This window comes from Thermobia domestica, chromosome 5 (genome assembly GCF_964235325.1).
Source record: "Thermobia domestica chromosome 5, izTheDome1.hap1.1, whole genome shotgun sequence".
NCBI classification, from domain to species: Eukaryota; Metazoa; Arthropoda; class Insecta; order Zygentoma; family Lepismatidae; genus Thermobia; species Thermobia domestica.
Genome location: NC_137458.1, coordinates 150,583,939 through 150,610,700, shown reverse-complemented (window position 1 = coordinate 150,610,700; position 26,762 = coordinate 150,583,939). Strand labels below are relative to the sequence as shown.

At 35.2% G+C, this 26,762-nt stretch overlaps 1 protein-coding gene across 1 annotated transcript in view; it reads left to right on the top strand.

Moving 5' to 3' along the window:
* The window catches only part of LOC145686178 (phospholipase A1-like), a 60,982-nt gene that overhangs the window by 7,510 nt on the left and 26,710 nt on the right, over positions 1–26,762 (top strand). The window contains exons 2-5 of the mRNA XM_081759197.1: positions 719–993; positions 16,154–16,295; positions 19,826–19,971; positions 23,527–23,772. Coding sequence (XP_081615323.1) covers positions 948–993; positions 16,154–16,295; positions 19,826–19,971; positions 23,527–23,772 — 580 coding nt within the window. The 5' untranslated portion in view covers positions 719–947. The remainder of the gene's footprint in view (positions 1–718; positions 994–16,153; positions 16,296–19,825; positions 19,972–23,526; positions 23,773–26,762) is intronic.

Below are 26,762 nucleotides of genomic sequence, written 5' to 3'. Positions count from 1 at the left end.
GACCCAAGAGGAACGGGAATGAGGAATGGCGGAATCTTCATAACGAGGAATTGCATAATTTATATTGTTTATCAAATATTGTTAGGGTCATCAAGTCTAGGAGTTTCAGGTGGGCAGGTCATGTAGCTAGAATGGAAGAAGGTAGAATTGCTTTCAAAGTTTTAACTGGAAACCCAACCTGAAAACAACCATTAAGAAGACCTAGGCGCTGATGGGAGGACAATATTAAGATGAATTTCGCAGAAATAGGAATACTAATTAGACACTGGATCCAGTTCTTTAAGGACAGAAGTCAATTTAGAGCTTTTGTGAACTCGATATTGTACTGCCGGGTTTCATAGGCCAGGGAGTTAGTGAGTCAGATTGCCTTTTTATCGTACAGAATCAACTTTCAGGCTTACGGAAAAACTCTGGAAAAACTCATATCTCTCGAAAACCCTTACCACGATTAACATTCACCCAAATAATTCTGTTCAGTTTAATGAGGTCTATTGATTGGTATATCTTACATTTTTGGACATTTTTTCCTTATACACTAATAATATAGTAAGATATACTTCACTATTCAATTATAATTTCAACACCTTTACATACTCGTGTTCTGATAATAATTTTATGTAATATTATGTTTCTGCTTGGTCGATTATCTTCAGGAACAGGTTATGTGTTAATAAAAATGCTACGAATGCTAACACTTTTTTTGTTCTTTGTTTCAAAGCAATTGCAGACGACACTGGGTAAAAATAAACAGTTAAAAAAATCCTTTCCTGACTGAAGAAACCTTATTATTGTTTTGCTGACGTCGTATCTAAGGCAGAAATGAATAAAAATTATCAGTGACCCCGGTTCTTTCACTTTCAAAGGAAATAGTTTTGTGCAAATAACGGTTCATTATCGCCTTCATCATATGTGTCACATAGGTCTGCTGTTTGGATGATGGTAGAAACATGTGGGCCATAATTGTGATTGTGTTTGCTCTCCATGGGGTTACCGGTAAGTTGACAATTCATATTTCATGTATTCGTACGTACATTTTATTTATTCATGTAATATATACTTGTTTAAGTAGTTTTAATTTAAATTTTAAATTTAAAACATTCACGTATTGTTAAGAATTCACGCTTGTCTTTTTGCCTTTCACTGTTGGTTACATCCGCATGCATAAGACTTTTATTTTCTTTTTATTTTGTGTTTATGAGCTTAGATTTTTAGTTTGTTTCGAAGTTTAGCTTGTTTGTTATTGAATTGTGACAATGTAGTATAAAGGAAAGGATCTGAAGAAAAAGGTAAGTTTTTATTTATAAAAACAATAGTAAATTCATTTTATTTTCAGAGTCAGAGCTAAAAGGGGGCACCTCCATTTTGACAGTTTAGCTGTATGTGCTGCACTTCAGCTTACATTGCATGTGATGAGAAAAATTCACTTTGTCACTTACTGTAAATAAACAGGTAAACTCCAGTTTGCTGTGAAACACGAGAACGTATGACCAACTTTTCCTACACTGCATAGGACATAAACTGTCAAAGTATCAAAATGAAGATGCGTCTATGTTGTGACCCGCTTAGTTTCAAAATAGCGATAATAATTGAAAAACACAAAACTTGGAAAATACCGATTGGTTCTCAAGTTCTTTACAAAATATTATAAAAGGGAAATTGCCAGAACTAGAGTTTTTTCCAGGCATACTTCCAGGAGGACTTCGCTTTCCCGCCCAGAGATAAGATAAATTAATTTACGATTAAATAGCAAATAAGCAAGGACCTTTGTCAAATAGTGTCCTAGTGCAGCCTCCTCATATTTTAATTTTTCCTCACCCGGGACAAAGTTTCCTTGAAAGAAAGCCTAACTCGGAACTTTCCAAATTGGTCGTGAAACATACGTAATAGCTTATTAAATATAGGACAGAAAATAATGGATGGATTTATCTCTGTTCGGCGGGAAAATGACGAGAAAGTGTCTCAAAAAATATTAAAGATAGAACAGTATAATAAACAATTAAAAGAAGATATTAAACTACAGTATCTTAATTAGAACCTTGTTTTAAAATTAGTTGCATTCTGATGAATGTGATAACTGTTATGATAAAAGAGAAAAGAGGAAGAAGACCAAATGTGACTGTAAAAGGATGGGCTATATTAAAACAAATCTCTATGTCAAGAGAATGAAGTTACTACGAAGTTACTCTCAGAAAAATCCGTTCTCCGTACAGCTGTATATTGTATATACAAATATACGGAATCCTCTTGCTTACTACAGAAATCAGTATGGAGCATGCTTTATCCATATGCTATATACGAACTGCTCTTAGATGTTACATCATGGCATTGCAGGATGTCTGACAGCTAACAGTCTTCCGTATATCACATGCATAACATATACTTATGTTACAATCCTCAGCCATATGTTATATACGTCCATTTGTATGTGAGATTCTGACCGCCTATATTGTTTCACACGGAAATTACGTATACATGGAACACTTATACGGAAAGTATTATAAAATATACTTTTTTCAGCTATACGTTTGCTGTACGTTAAGTTCAAAAACTACAGGAATTACACACGTAACTTACGTTTAAAGTACCCCACCTATGATTTTTTTCTCAGTGTACTGAAATATCAGGGTGCAGGGAAAAAATAACATGGGATGTGGCCTGAAAGTTATGATAGACTATTAATAATCAAGTATCGGTATTTCGGAATACTATAAAAAAATCAAGAAGGGCATTCTGGCTTGAAACATGCTACCCTTTCACTCTTATTGCTTTCACAGATTGTCAATAAGTTATCAACATTGTCACTGTTCCGGCATTGACTGAGAGCTGGCATAGGGTTTATACTTTTCTTCTGTTATACTTTCTGAGTACTTATTTTGTTATTCTAAATTTTGAGACTGCATTTTAGTTCTCGTACGGTTGGTAAACATCTCCCAATTATTTCAGGCCAGTTAGTTTTCCTATGCATTATCTTATACGGGAAAGAATCAGCCTTCGCGGAATACTCTTGTTCTAATGGTCTCACCTTTTAGAGTAAGGGTCCTTTTTCAGTAACGAAACTACATACGATGTGGACATATAGTTTAATCTGAAATTCAATCCACCGTAACGCATTCAAATGTCAATGTTTTCTTCTACAGGGAATCAAAGTAACGACTATGTGTAGGAAATGATAATGCCCTAGCCACTGGACAAGCAGGAAGAGCTAAGACATATGTGTGTGTCACCTAGTCTCATGTATAGTATAAATAATAAATATTTCAATTTAACGTCCGACAATTATGTCCTTTAGGCTAAGGAAGACGAATGATTAAGGCAAGTGAATAATGATGGAAGAACTGGTGGAATGAGAATGTCGGAGGAAACGGGAATATCCCAAGAAAACCCACGGACGGATATTATCTACCAGAAATTTATGTGGCCGGGGATCGAACCAGGGACTTTATGCACCAAAAGTAAACGTACCACTAAGCTACCGGCCAAACATATTCAAAACTCCTCGGCCCGGGTTCAGGGTTGTCGGCACGGCTGAGCCGACCTAAGCCGATGGCTCATCGCAACCGAGCCGGATCCAGCTCATGGCTCTCCCCAACCGTGCCGAACCGAGCTGATGGCTCACTTCACCTAGCCGGCTCAAGCCATGGGCTCAATTGAGCCGAGTCGATGGCTCATCCCAACCGAACTGGCTCAAGACATCGGTTGAATTAATCCGAATCTGCTCGAGATGTTCACTCAGTTGAACTGAGCCGAGTCGGTTGACATCACTACCCAGGTTGGTCTTCTGCTTGGGTTCAAAAATTCAACCGTAGAGGTCTCAGCCTTGAAGGTAAGAACTACAGTATACACTTATATATGTGCTCACGACATTTGAGGCTGTTTCGTTATCGAGACGAGACGAGATGCGAGCAGCGTCCTCTCTCGTGAGCAACACTAAAAGTATTCCACATTACTGCTTATATTTCTCATGGCTTTCGCTTTCCAGTCTAATCAGGCCATGCTTTCGAAACGAGCTGAACGAGAGAGCCATTTATCAAATTCGACTCGACTCAGAACTTGACCTCAAAACAGTAACTCGGCTCGGAACTCGACTCGAGAAAATTGCCTTTGACTCGACTTGAAACTCGACTCGACCACGTAACTTTGCACTATCTAATTTCTTTTGTTGTCAACTATGAAGTCATTTTTTGAAGAAAAGGCAATTCCAATACGATGCAATGCTGATTTCTTGGGTCAAGTCATGGCTTCTAAAATATTTTTTGACGGTCTTCCTTCAAACAAGATCTCCAAAAGTGCATAAAGCTATAGGAAGAGTGTGTGGCCGTGGGAGGTTCTTACATAGAGAAGAACTAATATCTGCAGTAAATTTCGTCTATCTTATTATTGTATGTAGGTTAAGGGAAGTATTTACTGATCATTCGTCGTACGTAAAAAGAATCGTTTTCTCGACATATAGTAGCTATGAAATGTAAATCCTTTGAAATCTGAAGTTTTTTTTATAATTACCATATTCTTTTGCTTTCAAACGACGATAGGAGAGAAGAAAGTATAGTGATTGTGAAAAACTCGAATTTGAGATTTCAACGGATTTACACATCTCATGGATCCTATGTACAAAAGCGGATTTTTGAATATCTGTCTTTCCGTCCGTTCGTCCTGGTGTAAAGATGTTCACTTGTCTAAAGGTTCTACCGTTCAATGAATCGAGACCAAATTTTAAACTTAAGATTTTTATAAGATCCTGTAGTTTTACTTTCGAATTTTCTTCCTATCTCCTAATATAAGGGTAATTTACTTAAGGATAAAAATTAAAATTTGAGATTTTCCCGAAAATAGCTCTAACGATTTTGTTCGTATTTCATAAATCAATGTTTCATTATCAGCTCTATGTTATGGTATAATTTGTTTCTCTAGGAAAAGTCTACAAGAAGCATTTACTCTCGGGGAGTGACTTCTTTTTCGAAAGATTTTCTCAAAAACAGCTAAGGCGATTTCCTTCATATTTCATAAATAAATGTTCAATTAAAAATCTGAAAATATAGCATATCTCGTTTGTTCTGAAAAAATGTGGAAAGGTTAGTTTATTCCTAGGTTGAATTTATTTTAGGGTGATTTTCTCAAAAAATGACTCAGACGATTTTCTTTATATTGTATAAATAAATGTTTCATTAGTAACCTGATAATATGCCGTAGTTTCTCCTTGGGTTAAATTTATTATTGGAGGATTTTCTCTAAAAATAACAGACGATTTTCTTTATATGGTATAAATAAATGTTTCATTAGTAACCTTATAATATGGCATAACTCATTTTTCTTGAAAACTCTGCAAGAGATAGTTTAATCTTGGAGGTGAGTTTTTCTCGTTTGATTTTCTCCAAAAAAAATATGCAGGCAATTTTGTTCATATTTCGTAAATGAGTGCGTGATTAATAATTCAACAATAAATCAACACGGGATAGTTTACCGTTGGAAGGGAGTTTAATTTTGGATGATTTTCTCAAAAAGACTCAGTCAGTTTTGATTATGATTCATTAATAACCTTATATTGTTTCGCAAATCATTTCTCACGAAAATACCTGAAAGTTTTTTTTTTTTTTTTTTCAGTTTCCTGAAATACGACTTCTGCGATTTTGTTGATATAAACAAACATTTCATCAATAGCAATAATATAGGCATATAATGGAAATAAATAATTTCTCATAAAAAAAAAATCCACAAACGGTAGTTTACTTTTCGGGCTGAGTTTTCTTCGAAAGAAGTTTCCCTAAAACATAATTTTATTCATATTTTATAAACAAATTTCTCAGCAATAACTAAAGCATAACATGATTTAGTTTAAGAATTTGGATCGAGAAAGTATAGTGTGATGTCCTATACTTATTATTTCTCTCTCGTTGACGCAAATACAGTTCTAACCATTAATGTATTATAGATTCCTGCTCAAAGTCGCCACTAAGTTCAGCGGCTTTCACTAACAACCGAAATAAAATAATAATAACCCAATGCCCTTGACATTATTAGCTCTGCATACAGTTGTAAATAATTTTAATTCAATGTAAACATGAGTACAAAGCAGCATACTCTACGCAAAAGAATGTAATTATTATACATGCGTATTAATGATATTTATTTCATTGTTCAATAACTGCAATAAACCTTCTACTCCAAACATAAAACTTGTCATTGAGCAGTAATATTCTTAAATTCTACCTTTGCCAAATTCATAAGCATAATTTGATTAGTAAAATGGTTATAATATTAATTATATTCGAAAGTTAAAAGTGTGAATATATCTTAATAGCTTAACGAAAAGTCTATCCGATATTCTGTTAGTTGTTTTCCGTTTCGTAAGTTGAAAATATCATATTACTTCACTTTAATTTATTCAGACAATTGGGCAAAGTGTCTAGGATTTTGTGACAAGGAAGTAGTGGCGGTTCTAGAAGGTATAAGCTGGGAGGAGGGGGGTGGCATCCAGATCCCAGACTAGCGGACGAACGGAAGGACAGACATTTGAAAACCACTTTTTCGGCATGTAGGCATGTGCGCCGACTACATGGGGACTCCAGAGCTCCAGCACCCACACAAATAATCTTGTTGGTGCGCCGCACCCACAAGATTTTTAGTTTGATACAAACAAAATAAAATAAATATTTCGCACTTGCCAGTTAACAAAAAATTAATTAAAACATTGAGATGGAAGTTAAAATTCTAACGTCCTAGACATAATTGTTTGTTTCAAATGTGTTTCTGCAAAGGCAACCCACCAACACCCCCTAGCCTTCTTTGCTGTCTCTGGCCTAGTCAAAGACAGTCCTCACAATTAAAAAAATGAAACTATATTGTGAATAGAATCGATCACATCCCTTTATGACAGTGTTCATAAAAGATTTTAACTAAAAGGAAATCAATTAAAAATATGAGACTCCCCTGAAAACATATAACAAGCTCCACCATTGATATGCACCCACATAAATTTGGAAAGTCGGCGCCGTTGCATGTAGGAGCCATGAAATGTGTAAATCCTTTGAAATCTGGACTTTTTTCATGATCTCTCCAACCGTCGCTCCAAAGTAAAAATAATCACTATCAGCAGTAATTGTCTTTCTCCGAAGATGATCGATCCGACGGTTGTAGATCTTACAGTTAGAGGAAGGATAATGAAAGAAGTCGTCTCTAATTAGATGACCACATTCACGATTAGAACGTCGTCATCAGATATGTTCTTGTAATTAAAAGAGATAATTATTGTAACCAGACGGTACACTATCCGGAGAATATACGAGATACATTAACGTTTCCCAACCGAGCTGTCATAGTAACATTTGCAACTTGTGTCTGTGTTTTCTCCTTAAGCAGAACACCAACAAGTACTGGTTGTTCATGAAACAACACAGCGTCTCTTGTCTTGTGCGTGTTGGAATATAAGAGGGTACAAAGTGCTCATTAATTGACACTGTCCGTTAGGAAAAAGAGGAATTTGTATGTGCAGATATTATGGTATATGATATAAGATTTAAGTGTTAGATTGAGATACATATTGAGTTAGTTTTACGAAGATTATTGAAATACTAGGAAGAGGATTAACACGATACAAATTTTGATTATTAGAAGTAAGATATTGAGATACATATGCTATATGATTTAATGAGTATATGAACGAGTACAGATTAAGAATAAAGGGATGCTAATGGATATGTGGCTATAGTGATTTAAGGATTTCGAGATCACACTTAGAATATTACATATAGAGATATAAGTGTGCTAAGCGTAATTTTGAATTAATTGACTTTTTGGACCTAACAATTTTGGCGCAGTCGGTAAAATAAGAAGAGTACATATCACAATGTCAACAATTTCCAATTTTCCTCCATTCAATGTTGAGACTGATAAGTTGCAGTTATACCTGGACAGGTTCGAACATTTGTGTATAGCCTCACAAATTCAAGAAGAAAGGAAAGTGTCAACATTTATAACGGTAATGGGTGCCGAGGCTTATGAACAGTTATGCAATATCTGTTGGCCGGATTCTCAATCTGAAAAATCACACACAGAACTTAAGGAACAAATGAAAATTTATTATGCTTCTAAAGTGAACATAATATCTGAGCGTTATCAATTCCATGCATTGCGACAGAAGCCTTATCAATCAATAACTAGTTTTGTCCTGGAGCTTAAGAAGCAATCTTCTTATTGTGAATTTAAGTGTTGCCTAGATGAAAATCTGAGAGACCAATTTGTGTTCGGAGTTGCCGACGAATCAATACGCCGTAAACTGCTTAACACCAAAGAATTAACATTTCAAAAGGCAATAGACATAGCTCTCCAGATGGAAAGTACAGAACATCAATTGCGTTTATACAAGCCTAACAGGAATAATGTTTTGAATGCAATGCAAACTACCAGAGATCGATTCTCGAAAATGTAAAGTAGGCCCATGTCAACGTCCAGCTCAAGTTCGGGATCATCGAAAGAATCACCAAGAGCTTTTCGTTGTGGTTATTGTAGATTGAAACATAAAAGCGGAGCATATCCGGCATGGGGAAAACAATGTTTAAAGTGTGGTCGGATGAATCATTTTGCATTGGCATGTCATTACAATACATTTACTTCCCAGTCTAATCAGCAACAGGCACTGGTAGCGGAGGACAGGCTAGCACTGGATCAGGATGGAACGAGTCAGGAACAGCCAGAACTAATCAACTTGGCAAATATAATGCATTTAGATTCAGTATCAGGTGGGACAAGCGATGAGCATTCATTATTTGTTAGTTTCAAGGAGGAATGTCTGAATTAGTATTCTATGATCAGACAGACCCGAAGAAAGCAGAGAATTCGTACGTTAAGAAAGAATTGTCTGATGAGTTAATAGCTGACAGGCCACAAGTACCTATGCATGAGTTTGTCGAAGGAAGCATTGATCAGTACCAGACTTTGGAAATTATGCAGGACAAGTTAGATGAGTCTCCGAAGAGATCGAAACGTGTGTGGAAAAAATGGTTCAATAAAAGTAAGGAGAGAAGTGAGAAGGCAACATCTAGGAACCCGAGGAACATAAGATATGAGGATGCTGCAGCTGAGAAGAATATTGTTAAGTCGGACAGGATGCCTGATTTAGAGGTGTTAATTAAACATCTCATGGAAAAACAAAACGAAATGCAGGCACAGATTGACTTTCTGATTACAAGATGGTATGAAAGGAAGAAAAAGAAGCAGTTCGAAGACTGTCCAACAAAGGAACTTTATTCGGATTCTTAAGTATCATCTATAGTAGTTTAAATGTTTTTCGAAGGGCAAGGTTCTGTTTCACGTAAAGGGAGGAGAAATGTTGGAATATAAGAGGGCACAAAGTGCTCATTAATTGGCACTGTCCGTTAGGAAAAAGATGAATTTGTATGTGCAGATATTATGGTATATGATATAAGATTTAAGTGTTAGATTGAGATACATATTGAGTTAGTTTTACGAAGATTATTGAAATACTAGGAAGAGGATTAACACGATACAAATTTTGATTATTAGAAGTAAGATATTGAGATACATATGCTATATGATTTAATGAGTATATGAACGAGTACAGATTAATAATAAAGGGATGCTAATGGATATGTGGCTGTAGTGATTTAAGGATTTCGAGATCACACTTAGAATATTACATATAGAGATATAAGTGTGCTAAGCGTAATTTTGAATTAATTGACTTTTGGACCTAACAAGCGCATCCCTTCCAACTATGTGGTTCACAAGTACAGGAATCGAAGTTTTCAATTGTTCATAGATACGTACGTTAATACCTGCGAGTACCGGTACATAGTTGCATTACTCATCTACGCAGTTGGCAATGTGCAATGCCTCCGAGCAGTTCACCAGATAAAAGAACCTTCTGTTAGTGGAGAATCTATTTTGGCTATATGGGAAGAGGTTTACGTTGTGCCAACCGTGGAGTATTCTTAAAAGAATCATCATTTTGTCCAAAAAATGAATTGTTTTTCTGACAACACGGGAGTCATCAAGGTACTTAAGTTGCTTAACAACCATTATAATGGTCAATAATTTACCATATTCGTTTTTTAATTAAATTTCTGACATTTGTTTGATTTGTCCTCAGTTTATACTTGTAAAGCGTACAGACCCCAATAACATTTTTGGGGTTCCCATGTTTGACCTAGTTTCACTGACGTTCCCGTTTAAATTTAGTAACCATAACCACCAGGCTATAAATGTTAATACTAATTAATACGTTCTTCGAAGCGGAAGGGAAAGTAAGCTCGTATAATGCCACTAGGAAAAAGTTCGACAGTTTTTTTTCTTTGTCGGTAGCTACTATTATAAGTATATTATCTTGTTTCGTTTGAATGTTCTCTGTGAGTATAAGTATAAAGCGTAAAGCAAGAGATGAGTGATCAAGATGCTATATATACTTGTGTGGTGTAGAATTAACAAGATCCACTCCTTAGATGAGTAGAGCCCCCCAGAAAAGAGAAAATCTACATATAGTTGGGGATCTTAAGTGTTTTGAAAGTATAGATAATACACCTGAACAGTACGCTATGTTGTCAAGGTAGGGGGAAGCCCATTATCCTACTGAAAGAAGAGATTTCCCAAAGTGTCCAGTTAAGGTCTGAAAATACGGTTGGCGGTGTGTCCAATATTAAAACCAACAGTTCACACATCCCTGAATGAAAAATAAATAAAATAATGGGTTGCGTTTGCATAGCTTACAGGTTTTGCATCCATGTCACAACGCTAGAAGTGAGTCTTCTTTAGTGAATGCGAACACACGTTGCATTTTTATGGACAGTAAGAATATAATATTTATTGTCTATAGCAGGCACGTAGCCAAATTCGGGGTCCGGGCTTCCCCTTCGAAACCAGTAACGAAAAAGAGTACGGAAGGATGAAACAAAATGAAACGAGAAAAAGAAGAAAAAGTATTAAAAGCTACACAAGCCAATTATACGCATACTTGAGCACAATGTTGTCGACATATGCCCTTCTCATTGTTTCCTCTCCACTCCAGCCTTACGAGGAACGCATTAGTCGAATTACTTGCAACACATAGTGGCGAGTGAGCGGGATATCCTGGAAAAGTCAGGGATTTTGAAATTTCTAGAAAAGTTATCTAAATCAGAAATTCTGCTGAGTGCCATTCTGTAATAGTGTGGATATTTTTTTTATCATAATGTTTCGTCATCACTTCTCTGTAGTAACAAACATTATTTCAGAAACAGACAGACAGTAGTCGACGGAATAATAAAAACAAAAATTTATGTGGAAAGAAAGTTCTGTAAACTTTTGATTCAACACAGAAAGAGACGCAGTTATTGTAAAATATTTTACAATACAGTATTGGATATGTACTTTTTATAATAGGGGATATGTACTTTCTATAAAGTTGAAATCATAGTGAAAGAAAAATTCTTATGTTTTAATGAACAGAGAAAGGAACGTAGATATTGTAATTTTTTTTATATTCTTTTACTCGAGATTTCTTCATAGTTTGTTATTAAAATACTTACTAAAGTATCCTCATTTTACTGTCCTAACAAACCAATATGCATTACCAGTGAATAGTTTAGATTGATTGAGGCCCTGGTATTTCATGTCACGGACCTCCCATTACGAAATCCTGGCTAAACGAACCAATATATGTTGCCAGTAATATAGTTTAGAATGATCGAGCCCAACCACAGTATTTCATGTCACGGACTCCCCATTACGAAATCCTGGCTATGTGCCTGCCTTAAGCTGGTTCAAGCAAATAATAATAAAGGAAAATCTTTTCTTCAATTTCAGAAGCAAAGATTGCATCCTAGCTTGAGAAAGTCCCTGTAATGTTCTAATCGACAACTGCGGATGACGATTAAAGAACTGCTTCTGTCATTTATTTCCTGCTTTTTCATGTCTTCGAAACGGATTCCGTTCTCCGTTTCTAACTACCAGTTGATATACTAAATGTCTTAGACAGGGGTGGATTAAGGTTTCTGGCGCCCCTAGGCACTCTATAAGACGTCGCCTGCCCAACATACATCTACGCACTTCTCATAAAACACCAGCACAACTCATGTTTAATATATATATATATATATATATATATATATATATATATATATATATATATATATATATATATATATATATATATATATATATATATGGACCGCAAAAGATTCTTAACGCGTTTTAACACAGAAAAAGATCTTTCTCCTGAACAGTTGTAAGTTGGCGCAGATACAAACATTCGTAGGCAAATATCTACATTGGGAAAGATGGTTTCGAGTTTCTTTGTCTGAATGTACTTCAACATTTCATATGCAGTTTTGATGGCTACATCACACGCTCTCAAGTGAGCTTTCAAATGAATGCATTCATTCCAAAAACTGCCATTTAAGTCATCTTTGTAATGGAAAACCAATACATTCGCTTTTGCTCGGATGGTTTCACAGTCCACACTATCCAGTTTTGCGAGGAAATTAACTTTTTCATTTATCATGCCTTTTTCCTTCTGCACAATTTAGGGATGAGAGGAATTCACAATGTGTTACATGTCTCCATACGAAATCGTTCTCTTCCTGTAAACACAAGTTCTCCCTCTTTTATTTCAGAAGGAGCAGTTTTCCTACTTTTCTTCCATCCCTTGTCATGCAGATATTCCTGACATCCACTTATGTTCTTTGCTTTCTCTTTGTATGTATCGAACTTCGTACAAACTATTTGCAAATATGCTTCAATCCTGCAATTACTTCTGTTGCTTCACTCAGATATAGTAGTGAAGCTAGTAGCTTTTTATTGACTGTATCGAATAGCTCCATGATCTTGCCCAGGTACTACACATTAATGCTGACTCTAACTGTTGTAGTTTTCGCCAGTAATCATCAGCATCACTACGAGTTTGTGGTTTTTCATTGTTGTCACTTCCAATTTGCTTCAGAGCTACACAAATTGCACTGTAGCTTGTGGAAAGTACTTTATACGCATCTGCTCTTGCTGACCAACAAGATGCTGATAAGCTTTTCAGAACAGTTGATTCTGGCTTCAAATGTTTTAGTAGAATTGCCCACCTTCTGTCTGAGGCTGAGAAGAAGTTATATAGCTTCTGCAGTAAACTGAGAAACGGAATAGCGTCACGACAAGACTCAGCAGCACAAGTTCTTACAAGACTTAGGGAATGCGCAAAACAAGATATGTATTCTCTCAAAGGAGTAACATCTTTAATAATTTTTGCCTGTAATCCAGCGTAACCTCCTGACATGTTGTTAGCATTTTCGTAGCTTTGTCCCCTACAGTGTTTTATATCAAGTCCAAGATATAGAGTTTCTGTCAGCACGATTTGTGTTATTCTTAGATTTATGTCCTGGGTGTTCAATAAAGCTAATCAACCTTTCTGTTTTACCATTTGGAAAAACGTAGCCAATCACGAAAGTGAGCTCAACTATATGTGCAACATCAAATGTGGAATCAACAATGATGGAGTAATACTTGGCTTTCTTCAACTTGTTGTTGTTGATTTTAGTTTAGCGTCCCTTTCAGCAGCGAGGCTATATGAGACGTGGACCTACTGATTAACGTGGAATCCGAACCACATGAGCTCCCGCCGGGAATCGAACCCGGGTCTCCCACGCCAGCTTTTTTCAACTCTTTCACAATTTCTTCAGTTAATTTCTCTCCCAAAAGTTGGATGAATTCATCGCATATGGTCGAGCTCAAATAGGAAAGAATTCCTCTCCTAGCATTACTAAACCGCGCTATATGATCAGCTAAAAAAGTGTCGAATTCTGCTAATACTTCTAAAAACCCCACGTAATTTCCATTATGTGATGATCCGAATTTCTCCTCATGTCCAAGAAATGACAAACCTCTGGATACCAAAAAGTTCACAACTGCATCCACTCTTCTTAAAACATTTTTTTCAGTACTCTGCTTCAGTTTTCGCTTGCAGAACGAGTTGTTTATCTATCCTACTTCTCACATCGGCATAGAGAATGAACGCTGATGTTCTTGCCCAGTGAGTAGAAGAACTTTCATGCTCAACAACACAATGTGCAACATTTTGCCAATCGCAAAAGACTTCAGATGAAAACTGTTTGTTTGGAGTGGGGATAAATAGTCTGCATGGACCAAAGTAAAAGATGCGTTCGGAAGGAGAATAAACTGGCCATTCTCTGTCTCGAACTTCCCCATTTTTAAGTACTTGTTTAAAGACTGAGTTTGGTAAATACCTTTGTTTAACACCAAACTATGTTGATGAGTTGAAAAAATCACATTCCTTATTCTACTGAATGCCGTTATTTACAAGAAAGTGTCTTGTGTAGTCATCAATTATCCACTTTGCTAGGTCATTTGATACTGATTGAGCAGAAACTTGAAAAGAAAATGTTATTATAATATAGTATACTAAACACTTAACGGCTGTCTCAGTCGAACTTTTGGGGTTTTTCAGTCACTGGAGTTCCTGCAGAACTACAAGTATTAACCTCATCTATTCCACTGTAATTAATGTTCATGTTGATTCTTGCTGGATACCATCCGCAACTGTATCATGTGCTGATGTGTTTGTTGCCTTATCACTTTCCCTGGCACCAAGAAACGTTTCGAGTTTAGAAATTTTCCTCAGTTGCTCTCTTTTGTTTTCCTCCTCTTTCTTTAACTTGCGTCTTTCCGCACCCTGATATTTTATTTCTTAAACCACTCATACTGATTCAATTATCGACGCGACGTGTGCATAATAACAACGCAAACAAGGAACTAGATAACACTGTCTCGTTCTTTGTTATGAGGGTGTACTTGAAACAAACATTGCACTGCGGTGCTCCATTACAATCCTTTAAAAAATCCAAGTCGACAGCGCTCTCTGTTTACTTTTTTAATCTGCTAGAGAACAGAAAAAAGCGAATAAGATGTGCGTACACAGGTGGGCGCTCCAGCAAATGAAATCGGTGTCTTATTGCCACCAAAACTGCACAGCGGTTTTAGAAAATAAAGTGCAAGTGCAACATTAGATTAGTGCTTTATTCTAAAATTATAAAATAAACATATCAAGTAATGTTTGTAAACAAAGACCAATTTCTCGATAACTTATTTTCTTAATAATTTTTTTTCGGCCCCCTTTCAGCGCTGGCGCCCTAGGCACGTATCTACTGTGCCTGTGCGTTAATCCGCCACTGGTCTTAGATCTGTCGTAGACAAGGCAAGGAATTGCTTTTCAGCAGTAATGCAATGGTCAACAATAGCTTCTTCAATATGTGAAGAGATAACCTAACTTGGTTACAATCACATTTTCAAGTTTTTATTCAATAGCTTTCTGAACATGTCCTTCTAATGTTGTTTGAGGCGCATTATGAATGTGAGCTGTTTTAAAATTGCCCATTTGTTTTTCCTTAAAAATTGATCCCGTTGTTTTGATTTTGGTGTATGAAGGAGAGAAAAGTATTCGCAGATCTCAAAGTACAGTACTGATAAGTGTTCTTAATTTGAGTAGTCTCATATTGGGCATTCCGGATCACCCTATAGTAGGAAACTTACACTTGTGTTTTTCTACTCTTATTTCAACTACAAGTAATCAAAAAAAGCAATGGGTTAGATATCTGCTTTGTATTCTTTACTTAAACACTTAAAATATTACAAAAGAACATCCGTTACATTTAAACGTGTATATAGTGGTATTCTCATACACACAAAAAATATTCAGGACTCACAGATCACATTACCTCAGGGAAATTTGCAACACATATCCTGTATAGCCACAATAAATAATCGAGGTGTCCATTCAAACAATTTCCTTTCGACATTGTTGAGAAATCTCACTTTCCAAACTTAGGCAACCTCCCCACATATGGCAACTTTAATCTAATCTTCACTCCTTCGGTGACCTTTCACATCTATCTAGGTGGCATAACTCTAGGTTAAGAACCACTGAGTACAAATTTATTTTGTAGAATTCCATACATTTGAAGGTAAAAAGATATGCTCATAATCGCGTTACTGTCAATAAGAAGAATTTATAAAGAGCACATGGTCATTAGAAACCCTTCGGAAGATGTTGTACTGAATGCATGTTTAATTTTACAACCAATACAAAGTAAATAACACATACGATGTTACAATATTAGAACGGATTAGCAACACACAATATGAAGTACAGTTATTCCTTATGTTGTAGGAGAATCTGGTAATCTCTACCTTGATATATTTCGTTCCATGGTTCAGTTGGCAGAAGAAACTCCAGGTGCAGGTGCTAGTTGTTTATCGGGAAAACTAGACTATGCTTGTCCTGATCCACGCATTAAGATTTACTTCTATCCGTAAGTACAATTCATTTAAAGATATTATACTTACATATATTTGTTAAGTTTTTTAATTAGTAGTTAATTTTTATTAGTCATACACGGCATACAATAAATTGCTCATACATGAAAATCACTTGGGGTAAATGATCATTAATGGTGGAAAATTACACTTCGATTTGAAATATTTTCTACTTTCTCGAATATGATAGTCTAATTTACATTTTTTGGTACATCCTTGGAATCCGAAGAAAAAGACTACTAACAAATAATATTGTGTAAATTGTCTAATAAAAATGTTGATTACATCAGTTTAATATTTATTTTCTAATAATAGTTTCTATAAATACTTAAATTCTTTTCCGTGTTTCCACCAGGCAAGAAAACTGTTTCAAGTGTAGAAAATCATATATCAGGTTCTCCAAAGTATTGACTCTTTTGAAGTCAAAATTGAGAATACATTTATTGTGAGTTGGAAACGACATTATGAAATTATATCATCGTTTTGTTCGATGACCTGCTAATTTTCGGGTAATCGCTATAACCCCGTCGATACAGAACTTCTGTTGTTTCTGGCAAATAAAATGTGACACATAGTTTTTGCACATCTCTTTTGAAACTAACGTAAAACATTCAGGGAGTTCTGCAGAAACTGAAACAAATGGTTGTCTGATGTTTCACGATACCCTTCAAATCCCACCAAACGTATATCACAACTTTCCTACACGTCAGCGTGGAGTGTCTACATGTCGTGGAGTTTTTTCTCGCTTATATCACGACCTTTCTGGCACATTGTTGTCGTAGGTTATCCATTCATCATCACTCGTGATCAACCACTTCAGAAATGGCTTGAGCTCCTTACTTTTCAGTAGAGATTCGCAGATAATAATTCGATCGAGTAAATATTTTAGTCAGATCATATGACACCCAAATTTCGAGTTCCTTTTTGTGGCCAGCTTTCTCCAAATAGTTTAAAATTCTTTAATGATAGATAGGTTGGTCATTGGTGTTGTCATGACTGCTTGCATGCCAGCCTTGCTTGACTTTGGCAGAATGTCATTCTCTTTTTCTGTGTTCCGTAGTTTACTGCGAGAAGAATCCTAGATGTCGAAATTTCCAGAACAAGAATGACGTTATCATATTTTACTGTTGCTGTTGATAATGTATCTGTACAGTGAGTCACTGTTGCCGACACTCAGCGGTTAGTAGCAGCATCTACATTCGCGACACCCAATAGTGGTGCACTGACCTCTGAGTCACGTGTCTGAAACATCATTCATTGATTCGTACCCCATGCACTGTTGCTTATCTGTTTGGCCGGTCAGGTCTGTCCAAACGTTGTCGGTCATAATTATTCTGGACACGTTGGCGACCACTGAGTTGTTCCAGATCGGTCACAATATCTTTAATGTGACACTCAGAGTCGACCCTTACATTGTAAAGCAACACAAGGTCAATGTCCAAAACGACATCTGAATATCCCATTAGTCTAGCACCACTTATTATTCCACTCTCAAACGCTGATAATTTTCTTCAGATTGTCATTACAACGGTACATGACACTTAGCTACATTCATAGGAGACCAAATGATAACACTGGAACTGCTTCACACCGTTTGACCTTTCTTTTAATGATGTTTCGACGATGACTACTAAATCCCCACCATTAACCCATGACTTTCGGTATTAAAGTGTAAGAATTCCAACACTTCAACTTTCAGCTAACCAATAACATTAGCTCTAACGCGTCTTCTGAGATTTGTGACACTAACACCATCTCGTGCGCAAAATACTCAAGACTTTTTAGACTACCTGATAGATTATATATGGAAATACTTAATATGTGAAGTTTAAAGATTCATAAATATATTGATGATGCAAAATTTTAAAATAGTTGGATGTAGGGATTGTCTTAATCCTGAAATAAGTATTGTTAAATTTGTATATACTTCTCATAATTTTTGTAATGTTAAAATCTTCGTTTTGACAAAGCGAGACTTGTAATTTCGAAGAATAGGTACTATTATTAATAGCACTCAAGTCACAGTTATTTTCTGCACTGTGATTAGGGCCAATTAACTACGCGTAAATCTCATTCTGTTTCTACACTAATTCAAACTCTTTTTTCAAACTAAATAATCTAAAACTTTATATAGTACGAATTTCTGTTTAAAATTACATTAAATTGTAGCAAATCTTCGAAAAGTAGCGAAATTTAACTTCATATGCGCACAATTTGAGCTCAAGTTAAACAGTTATACTTACAACAATTACGTAATTGAATATTGTTTAATTGGAGTTTAACATTATTGTTTTAGTACCAAGACTGTAAAACATTTGTATCTACAGCTAAACATACAACTGAACGTGGTTTCAAGGTGAGTTCATTAAACAATCAAATACGGTACTATACATTTAATACCTGTATTTGACATACTATACCCACATTTAACGTTGTAATATAGATTTTATTAATGTCTTTCATCCATAAATCCAAACCTTTTCTTGTGAAGTCTCAATCATTTTAAATCTTTTGATAATTCAATCAGCAAATGCTGTCAGATATAACATCAGTGCAAAATAAATAAATAAATAAATAAATAAATAAATAAATAAATAAATAAATAAATAAATAAATAAATAAATAAATAAATAAAAATAAATAAATAAATAAAATAAAATAAAAATAAAGAACTATAATCAATTCTGTCATCAAATCTAAATTCAAAATTTGTTACTATAGTGTAATGTGAAAGCAGATAATAGTTAATATTTTTGTATCTCAAATATAAATATTGCGAGTGTTACTAAAGAAAGAATTTGTTCAAAATTTCAAAATGTAAAATAAATAAATATTAATAAATTAAGTAGAGATTCTTTTCCATGAATTTGCATTCAATATGATGATTAGGCTAAATATGATAGGCTAATGAACTAGGCTAAATGTTATAAAGTATAACGTTCCTACAGAATCGTTAGTAATAACATAAATTTATCTTATCTTTATTTTATGTTGTTGGGATTGTGGCCATTTTCTATATATCATGTGCCATAATGTGCAAATAAATAGAACCTAAATTGGTAAATGTCATAAATAAATTCCATTCGTTATTTAGTTTAACGACAACCTACGATTATGCACGGAGGCCAAAGGAGACAGTGATGATGAGAAATGAATGAAGTGGTGGAATGAACAAAGTGAGAGGAAACGAAAGAACCCACGCACACGGTATTTGTCCAGCACAAAACTCACTTGACACCTGCTGGAATCCAACCTGGGACCCCACACATCAAAGGTGAATGCTCTACCACTGAGCCACCGCGGCTCCCAGGAAAGAGGATCTTCATATTCCGTAAAAGAATATTATATCCTAATTTTGGGAATAGAGAATTGGTAAGTTATACACTGAAATGTGACGGGATTTTGTTTCAGCAACACTGAAATTATGATATTTTCTGATATTGAGAAATGTACTTGAATCTAGTATTATTTTGATTATTATTATTAATAATTATTTAACAGTTATTTTGATTGTTCATTATTACAGAAACGCTAGCACTCCTGTTTTAGTGACCCCAAACAATATAAGCTCTCTTTCAAATTATGGATGGGACTGTACAAAGAATAGTACCATTCTCATACATGGCTTTACTCAGGATATAAACCATGTTATTATAAGGATGCTAATAGAAGGTAAGTTAGTTCTTGTATGTATTAAAACATTTCTGATCAGTAGAATAAAGGGGAAAGAAGACCGGTCGATGTAACTGTCGGTTGAGGACTTTTTCGCATCGCAGACTGTAGACTTCTCTCGCCACGGCATCCAATCGTTAATTTAGCAATGGGAAAAATGTGTGGTTCCCGATTGAGACTATTTTGATTAACCAGAATTCAACTTCCATTCTTTTACCCTTTGAAATCACGCACTCTGTTTCCTTCATACTAATCTAATAAAATATTGCACTGTGCAAAGTCGTATTACATATCGCTAATTTTGTGGTATCAACCAAGAAAACTTAATTTCAAAACTTAAAACTTAACATTCTTAATTTCAAATTTTGATATTAGTACCTGGTTATTTCCCAGATTTAATTATGTGTGTTAAGACAGTGAAGAAGAACGAGTACCTTGTGTTATTCCTACGAGTATCTATTGAATACTAAATACACGAAGTAAAATAATTGACTAAATGAAACAACTATACCTTCCTGTTGTTAGGTGAGACTATGCTTAACTACAACCCTTTATTTAAGCGTGCTGTATGTAATAAGTTCTTTCATTATTTTTTGCAGGAATATATTATTTCAATTACTGTATCAATAAAACTCTATCAAGATATAGCGTTTCGTGTAATCCACTATTTCATGAATCCGTATAATATACGGAGCGAGATATGAGTCGTTATGTCCCTGCAAGGAGTTGAATTTATTGTCACCGTGACCGCTGTGACGAATTCCTAAACATTTACTCAGATTCGTAGGGAGGAAGAAGTAGAGGTGGAATTCTCGCTCCACTTTTCTTATAGCGCCTTTAAAATAGAACGTTGCAGAGAATTTTAAATTAAAGCAAAAGTAGATATGAAATTATTTCAATTTTATCTGTCAAATTACATTCAGTTTAGCGTATTTTATTTATTTCTGCGAAAAATGATGTGCTCCTTCCTAAACACACCAAGCATCTCCAATGGGCTTTTTTCACATTCTAACAACGAATGGATATGAACCTGTCATCTGGACATCCGAATCAAACCTAGTCAATTCGATAAATGTAACAAAGATATGTTCATGCACAAAAAAATAGGTGCCATGGATAACGGAGTAAGTCTCTTGGGCCCATTAACCCTGTTAGTATAAAGAAAATCGTAGACTCGCAGTGAAATAGCTATTGCATCAACACTGTTCATTGGGAAGTCATGGTTTATAGTTCATTCTCTTCAGCATTAAACATGCTTTCCAGAGGTGCTATGTATTGGGGCGCATAACGTAGTTGAACAAGGAAAATTGGGATAATGTCGGGAAAATTCCCTCCCGAAATCCCTCTCATCAACTTTGGATCCCTCTGGAATGGCCCCGGGTAAAAGCGCACTCTCCAAATATATCTCGAAAAATACTATAGGGGATAAGAAACGTGTGTACCAAGTTTTGTATTGATAGACGGAATAGATATGAGGTGAAAACGTGTATTGGTATACAAGTTTATCAATACAAAACTTGGTACACTCGTTTCTTATCCCCTATAGTATTTTTCAAGATATATTTGGATGGTGCGCTTTTACCCGGAGCCATTATAGAGGGGTCCAAAGTTGATGGAAGGGATTTCGGGAGGGAATTTTCTCGACATTCTCCCAATTTTCCCTGTTCAAGTATGTTATTTGCTCCAATATATAACACCTCTGGAAAGCTTGTTTCATGCTAAAGAGAATGAACTATAAACCATGACTTTACAGTGAACAGTGTTGATGTAGTATCTAGCTATTTCACCGCAAGTCTAGGATTTTCCTTATACTAACAGGGTTAATGGGCCCCAGGGACTTACTCCGTTGTCCATGGCACCTAACGTTTTGTACATGAACATATTTTTGTCATGTTTATCGAATGGACTAGGTTTGATTCGGATGTCCGGATGTCAGGTTCATGTCCGTTCCTCGTAAGAACTTCGAAGTACCCTGTTATTGCATCATTGGAAACATCAGAAGTATCGAAGCAGATATACTTGCAACGATTCGTTGGATTAGAATACAGAATGGTAACTTTAAAGTAGGTCGTTAGCTATGGTATGGTCACTGGGGCTCAGCATCATCTGTATTGTCCATTGGTATTATGCAGGCCTGTGGCCTTCTAAGAAATCGGGCTGGTCGCAGACTTGCCGTTCAAGTATCTGTCGTAAGAGAATCAAAGTTAAGTTGTGGTAGTGTTGAGTTTATGAGTATATAGTTTATCATAGATGGTGAGAATTTATGTGTAGATTGTCCAGCTTAACGAATAACAAAAATTTCCATTGAAAATTGTGTATATCAATATTTTCAATTTTTGAAGTGTATTACGAACATTTACAACTATATCTATTGCTTTATTATCATTTTAAAATATCCATGGTCTGCTCAGCACTACTGGTGCCGCATTTAGCTACTACAAAAGAAAAGCTACGGTGAATAGTAAATCAATGGAGATTCATCTTTAATAGTGAACAGTGTAAATGATTCAACAAAAATGAAAAGATTGTACTAAAAATGTATAACACATACAACTATGAATGATACATGAAACTAAGAAACTGTCCAAGTTTAATGCATACTGTTACAAATATTGATGTGTCTTCTTTTCGTCAGTGGGCCAGTGGCAGAGCGTTCACCTCTGGTGCTTGGGATCTTTGGTTCGACCCCAGCTCGCGCCAAGTAAACGTTGTGGTACAAACACCATGTAGTGGGTTTCCTCGGGGTTCTCTCGTTTCCTCCCACTTCCTTCATTTCACCGTTTCGTTCAATTTTCATCTTCATGGTCTCTTTAGAGTAGCCGGCATAACCGTAGGACGTAAAACTTAAAGATTTCATTTCATTTTTCCTTTTCTTCTTATGACACACATCTACGGGGTAGTCTAGATCACCCCCAACACGCTCTAGCATACCCTACTAGTAGTCGTAAATGTAGCTACTGTATAATGTGGTAATGGAGCTCACTCAAAATTGTTGGCAATAAAGGTACACACACTGCCCCCAATGGAGAAATAGGAACTGACAGATCGGGGGATATAGGAGCCCATGGGAAAATTTCTGTCATCTTCAGTACAATGTCCACCCCAACGGCGCTTCGTGGGTGTTTTTATACCTTAATACGTACAATAAATATCCTTAAACTGTGGATACCATCTCAGAATAATTTGATGGTCAAAACAGAACGGTTCTGCTGCCTAGGCTCCTTTTTGGAAACTAGGTTTCTGCTACCGTCTGTTACCGTCTGTTTCTGCTGCCGTCTGTACGAGCCAAGATTACGAATATGAGGAATTAAACTTTGAAATATGTTCTTTCGTATCACCATTAGCATAATCGTATTGTATTAGCAATTTTAGAAATATTTCACTTCAAACACAAAGAATCATTTATAATCACCATATATTGTCGGCATGTGCATATTTTAGAAATATTTGTTATCTTGTGATACACAGAAAAAACGTGGTTTCAATTATGAAAATAATTTCAAGATTTCGTAACAAAAAATATGACAATTATGTTATTATATCTTTCTTTTACAGGCCACGTCGATAATGGAACTTTTCATGTGTTTGTTGTGGACTGGAATTATTACGCTAGGTTCCCTTGCTTAATTGGAGCTTTGAAAAGTATTTATCCTGTTGGACAATGTGTAGCACAATTTGTAGATACACTGCAGGAAATATGTGACAACTCACCGGTTCGTCTAATTGGTCATAGCCTAGGAAGCCATGTCTGTGGGGCCACTGGAGATAGCGTTAAAAATAAGGATTTCATTTGGATTATAGGTATGTTCATGGTGATCAATTTTTTAAAAGATATTTCAAATTTGCGTTGCAAAAAGTTAATTCCCAAATAGTAAAATCTGTGGCTCTTAATTCATAATAAGACAAGGTGTTCATGATGTCAGGACATTGTAACTTCAAAAGTTAATCTTTTGTAATATATATGTAGTACCTACCGTAGTCGGGTCAAGACTTTATTTAGGAACTAGTATGCGCCCTATGAAAATATCCATATTTCAGAATCCTGTGGTACCTGAGCAACAATTTTTGTAGAGGTAGTTAGCAAGTACTTCAACTTATATGCCTGTAGCTAAACTGTCCCTAAAAAGTTGTTGCGTGAGCACCATAGGATTCTGAAACATGTATTTTTGAATAGTGCACATATTAGTCCCTAAGTGAAGTTTTGACCCGACTACGGTAAGTCCCATAGTCTTCATGTTTTCGGCAGCCTATAACTCCGAAAGGAAAGATTTCTGCACCCAAGTTGGTCTATAATTTTTGTCTTATCTTGATATCGAGAATCACCTCCCAAACGTTGTCGGTGGAACACCCTGTATACATATTTGATTATAATGAAAAATTACGTACATTTTCTTCAACGATCATTAATCATCTACAATGCTGAAGCTTGAAACAAAAGGCCAAGAAAATAAAGGATTAACTTAATAATTAATTCCATGGAAAATTTTTGTCGATTTTCATAAAACGTAATAATTATTTTCCATGATGCACACAATGATTATTATTCTTCTTGCTTGTAATTGGAATCAATAGTGGGAAACTTGGTGAATTTAATCCATATTTGGAAACGCATGTTCAGTGGTAATTTCCCTGTATGAGAGTGCATTTTAATGAAAGACGTTTGTGCTTCCTACTATGATGCTTCCCACTGGCGCTCATTCTTTGGGATTGAAATCAATCAAGTGTTATAGCATGAAGTGAGCGAATATGAACCCTACAAAATTTAAAATAAATTGTGGTTTGTCTACTTTAAACCAGTGGTACTTTCTTTTTGATAAGTAAATTAATTTCCAAGTTAACAAAGATTTTGATATAATTTGTTAAGTATGTTGCATTTATGGGCTAAGACTTACCACTATTATTTATGGTTGAAGTGAATCAAGAAAGAGGGAATAAAAAAGTTTAAAGAAACTCACAGTTTAAAAATTATGCAAGTACAAATTGAACAGATTATATTACTGAGTCAATTATATATCAGTGAACAGTGTGTTTAAAAATATATCTACTACCATAAGACGATAATACACTAAAATTTGATACAATTAAAACACTTGTGTAGTCGACATAGATTTATATCTGTATTTTAAAATAACATCGGCTTGATGTTAAATGGAATGAAATAAAATTATCTTGTAATTACTAATCGACAGAAAAAATAATTTCAATATAACATTCAGTAAACTGAATACAGGCAATTCAGTACAGAAATAATTTTGATAATAATTGAAACTAAAATTTGTTTTGAAATAAGTAGCACAAATAATAAAAGTGATGCACTGCTAAATATCAAAGTTTGACTCTAGAATCTATTTCAATTAAATACACCGTGTAAAATAAATTCATGAATATTAGCTATCCTTTCACAAGTTCCGATTTCGATTTCGATTTACAGTGTCATATGTATTGCATGTGCATGGTGACTTCTTGTCTATTGGAATTCCATATCTAAATTTGTTGGCAAATTATCATATCGTTCAGGGCTACAATATGGCGCGTTCAGTTAAAAAGGGAATCAAGACCACTTTGGGGAATTTTCGCATATATCATCTTTAAAATCTCTATTTCAAGCTCCTTTCAGAGCGTAAAAGGTTCATGTCCAGATATAGGTAAATAATCGGTAACTATATTATAAACAAACAAGATTAACTTTTCCATGTACTTAAATGTACGATACAAACTTTTATGTTTTCTTCCTCACAATTTTGGTAATTGGATATGATTCCCTTATGCTCTGAACGCCAGAAGTTTCAAAAGAATCAGTTGCTGTGATATCTTGGTATTTGATTTTATGTATAACCTGAAGGATTTGTGCTATTAGAAATTAAATACGTGACAAACAATTATTGCATATGATTATTAAATGAATGGGGAATCAAGAAATAATTTGAAAGACTAAATGCACGGAAATAAGAGAAGTATTGCTATAATTTATATTTATTGGTTTCAGTATTGAAATGGGTTATTAATTAATTGATTATATGATGTGATTAATTGAATATTACTGATCATTTTAGTTTTCTGTTCACTAAAACTATTTCGAGTGTGCTGTATCTGTTTTCGTGTATCTGTTTATATCTGTCTTGTACGTAACTCTTGTTCATTGTATATATTATCTGTTCTGTCGTATTAACTTTTCGCAGCTTAATTATTATCAACATGTTTGTTACCATGTGCTTGCAACTAGCTGTGGCGATAAGTTGTGAAAGTAACCTGGATGTTTGGATTGGTATTGTTTTGAGTAACATATAATCACTTGCTATCCATAATTTGAAAGAAGCGAATAAAACGAACTTATCCTTAACATTTTGATATAGTCAGAAGTGTTATAATAATGGTATATTTTAAGTGTTTGTATTGAGAACTGGCCAGATCTTCAAAGGAGGGGTTCAGGCGTTAGAATCAGAGCTGTCGAATTTTGTATCACGTCAAACGAACTCGTCAATGGGTTTATAGTAGTGTTTCTAAAAGATGAACAGAGAGACCGCAGTGAATCAGTAGTAGCAAGCTCATCTTTGGTGTATGAAGTTCCTGATTAGTCCCAGCTTGCACCAAGTGGGCTTTGTGGTGGACAAGCATCATGTGCGTGGGTTTTTCCGAGGCTCTCTAGTTTATCTTACTTTCTTCATTCATCACTTTCCGTTCATTATTATCACCTTTAGCCTAAGATCATAATGCTGGACGTTAAAACAAAAAAATAAAAATCTCACAGGCTCTGTAAATTAGCTTAAGAGGAAAGCATAATGAACTTCCTA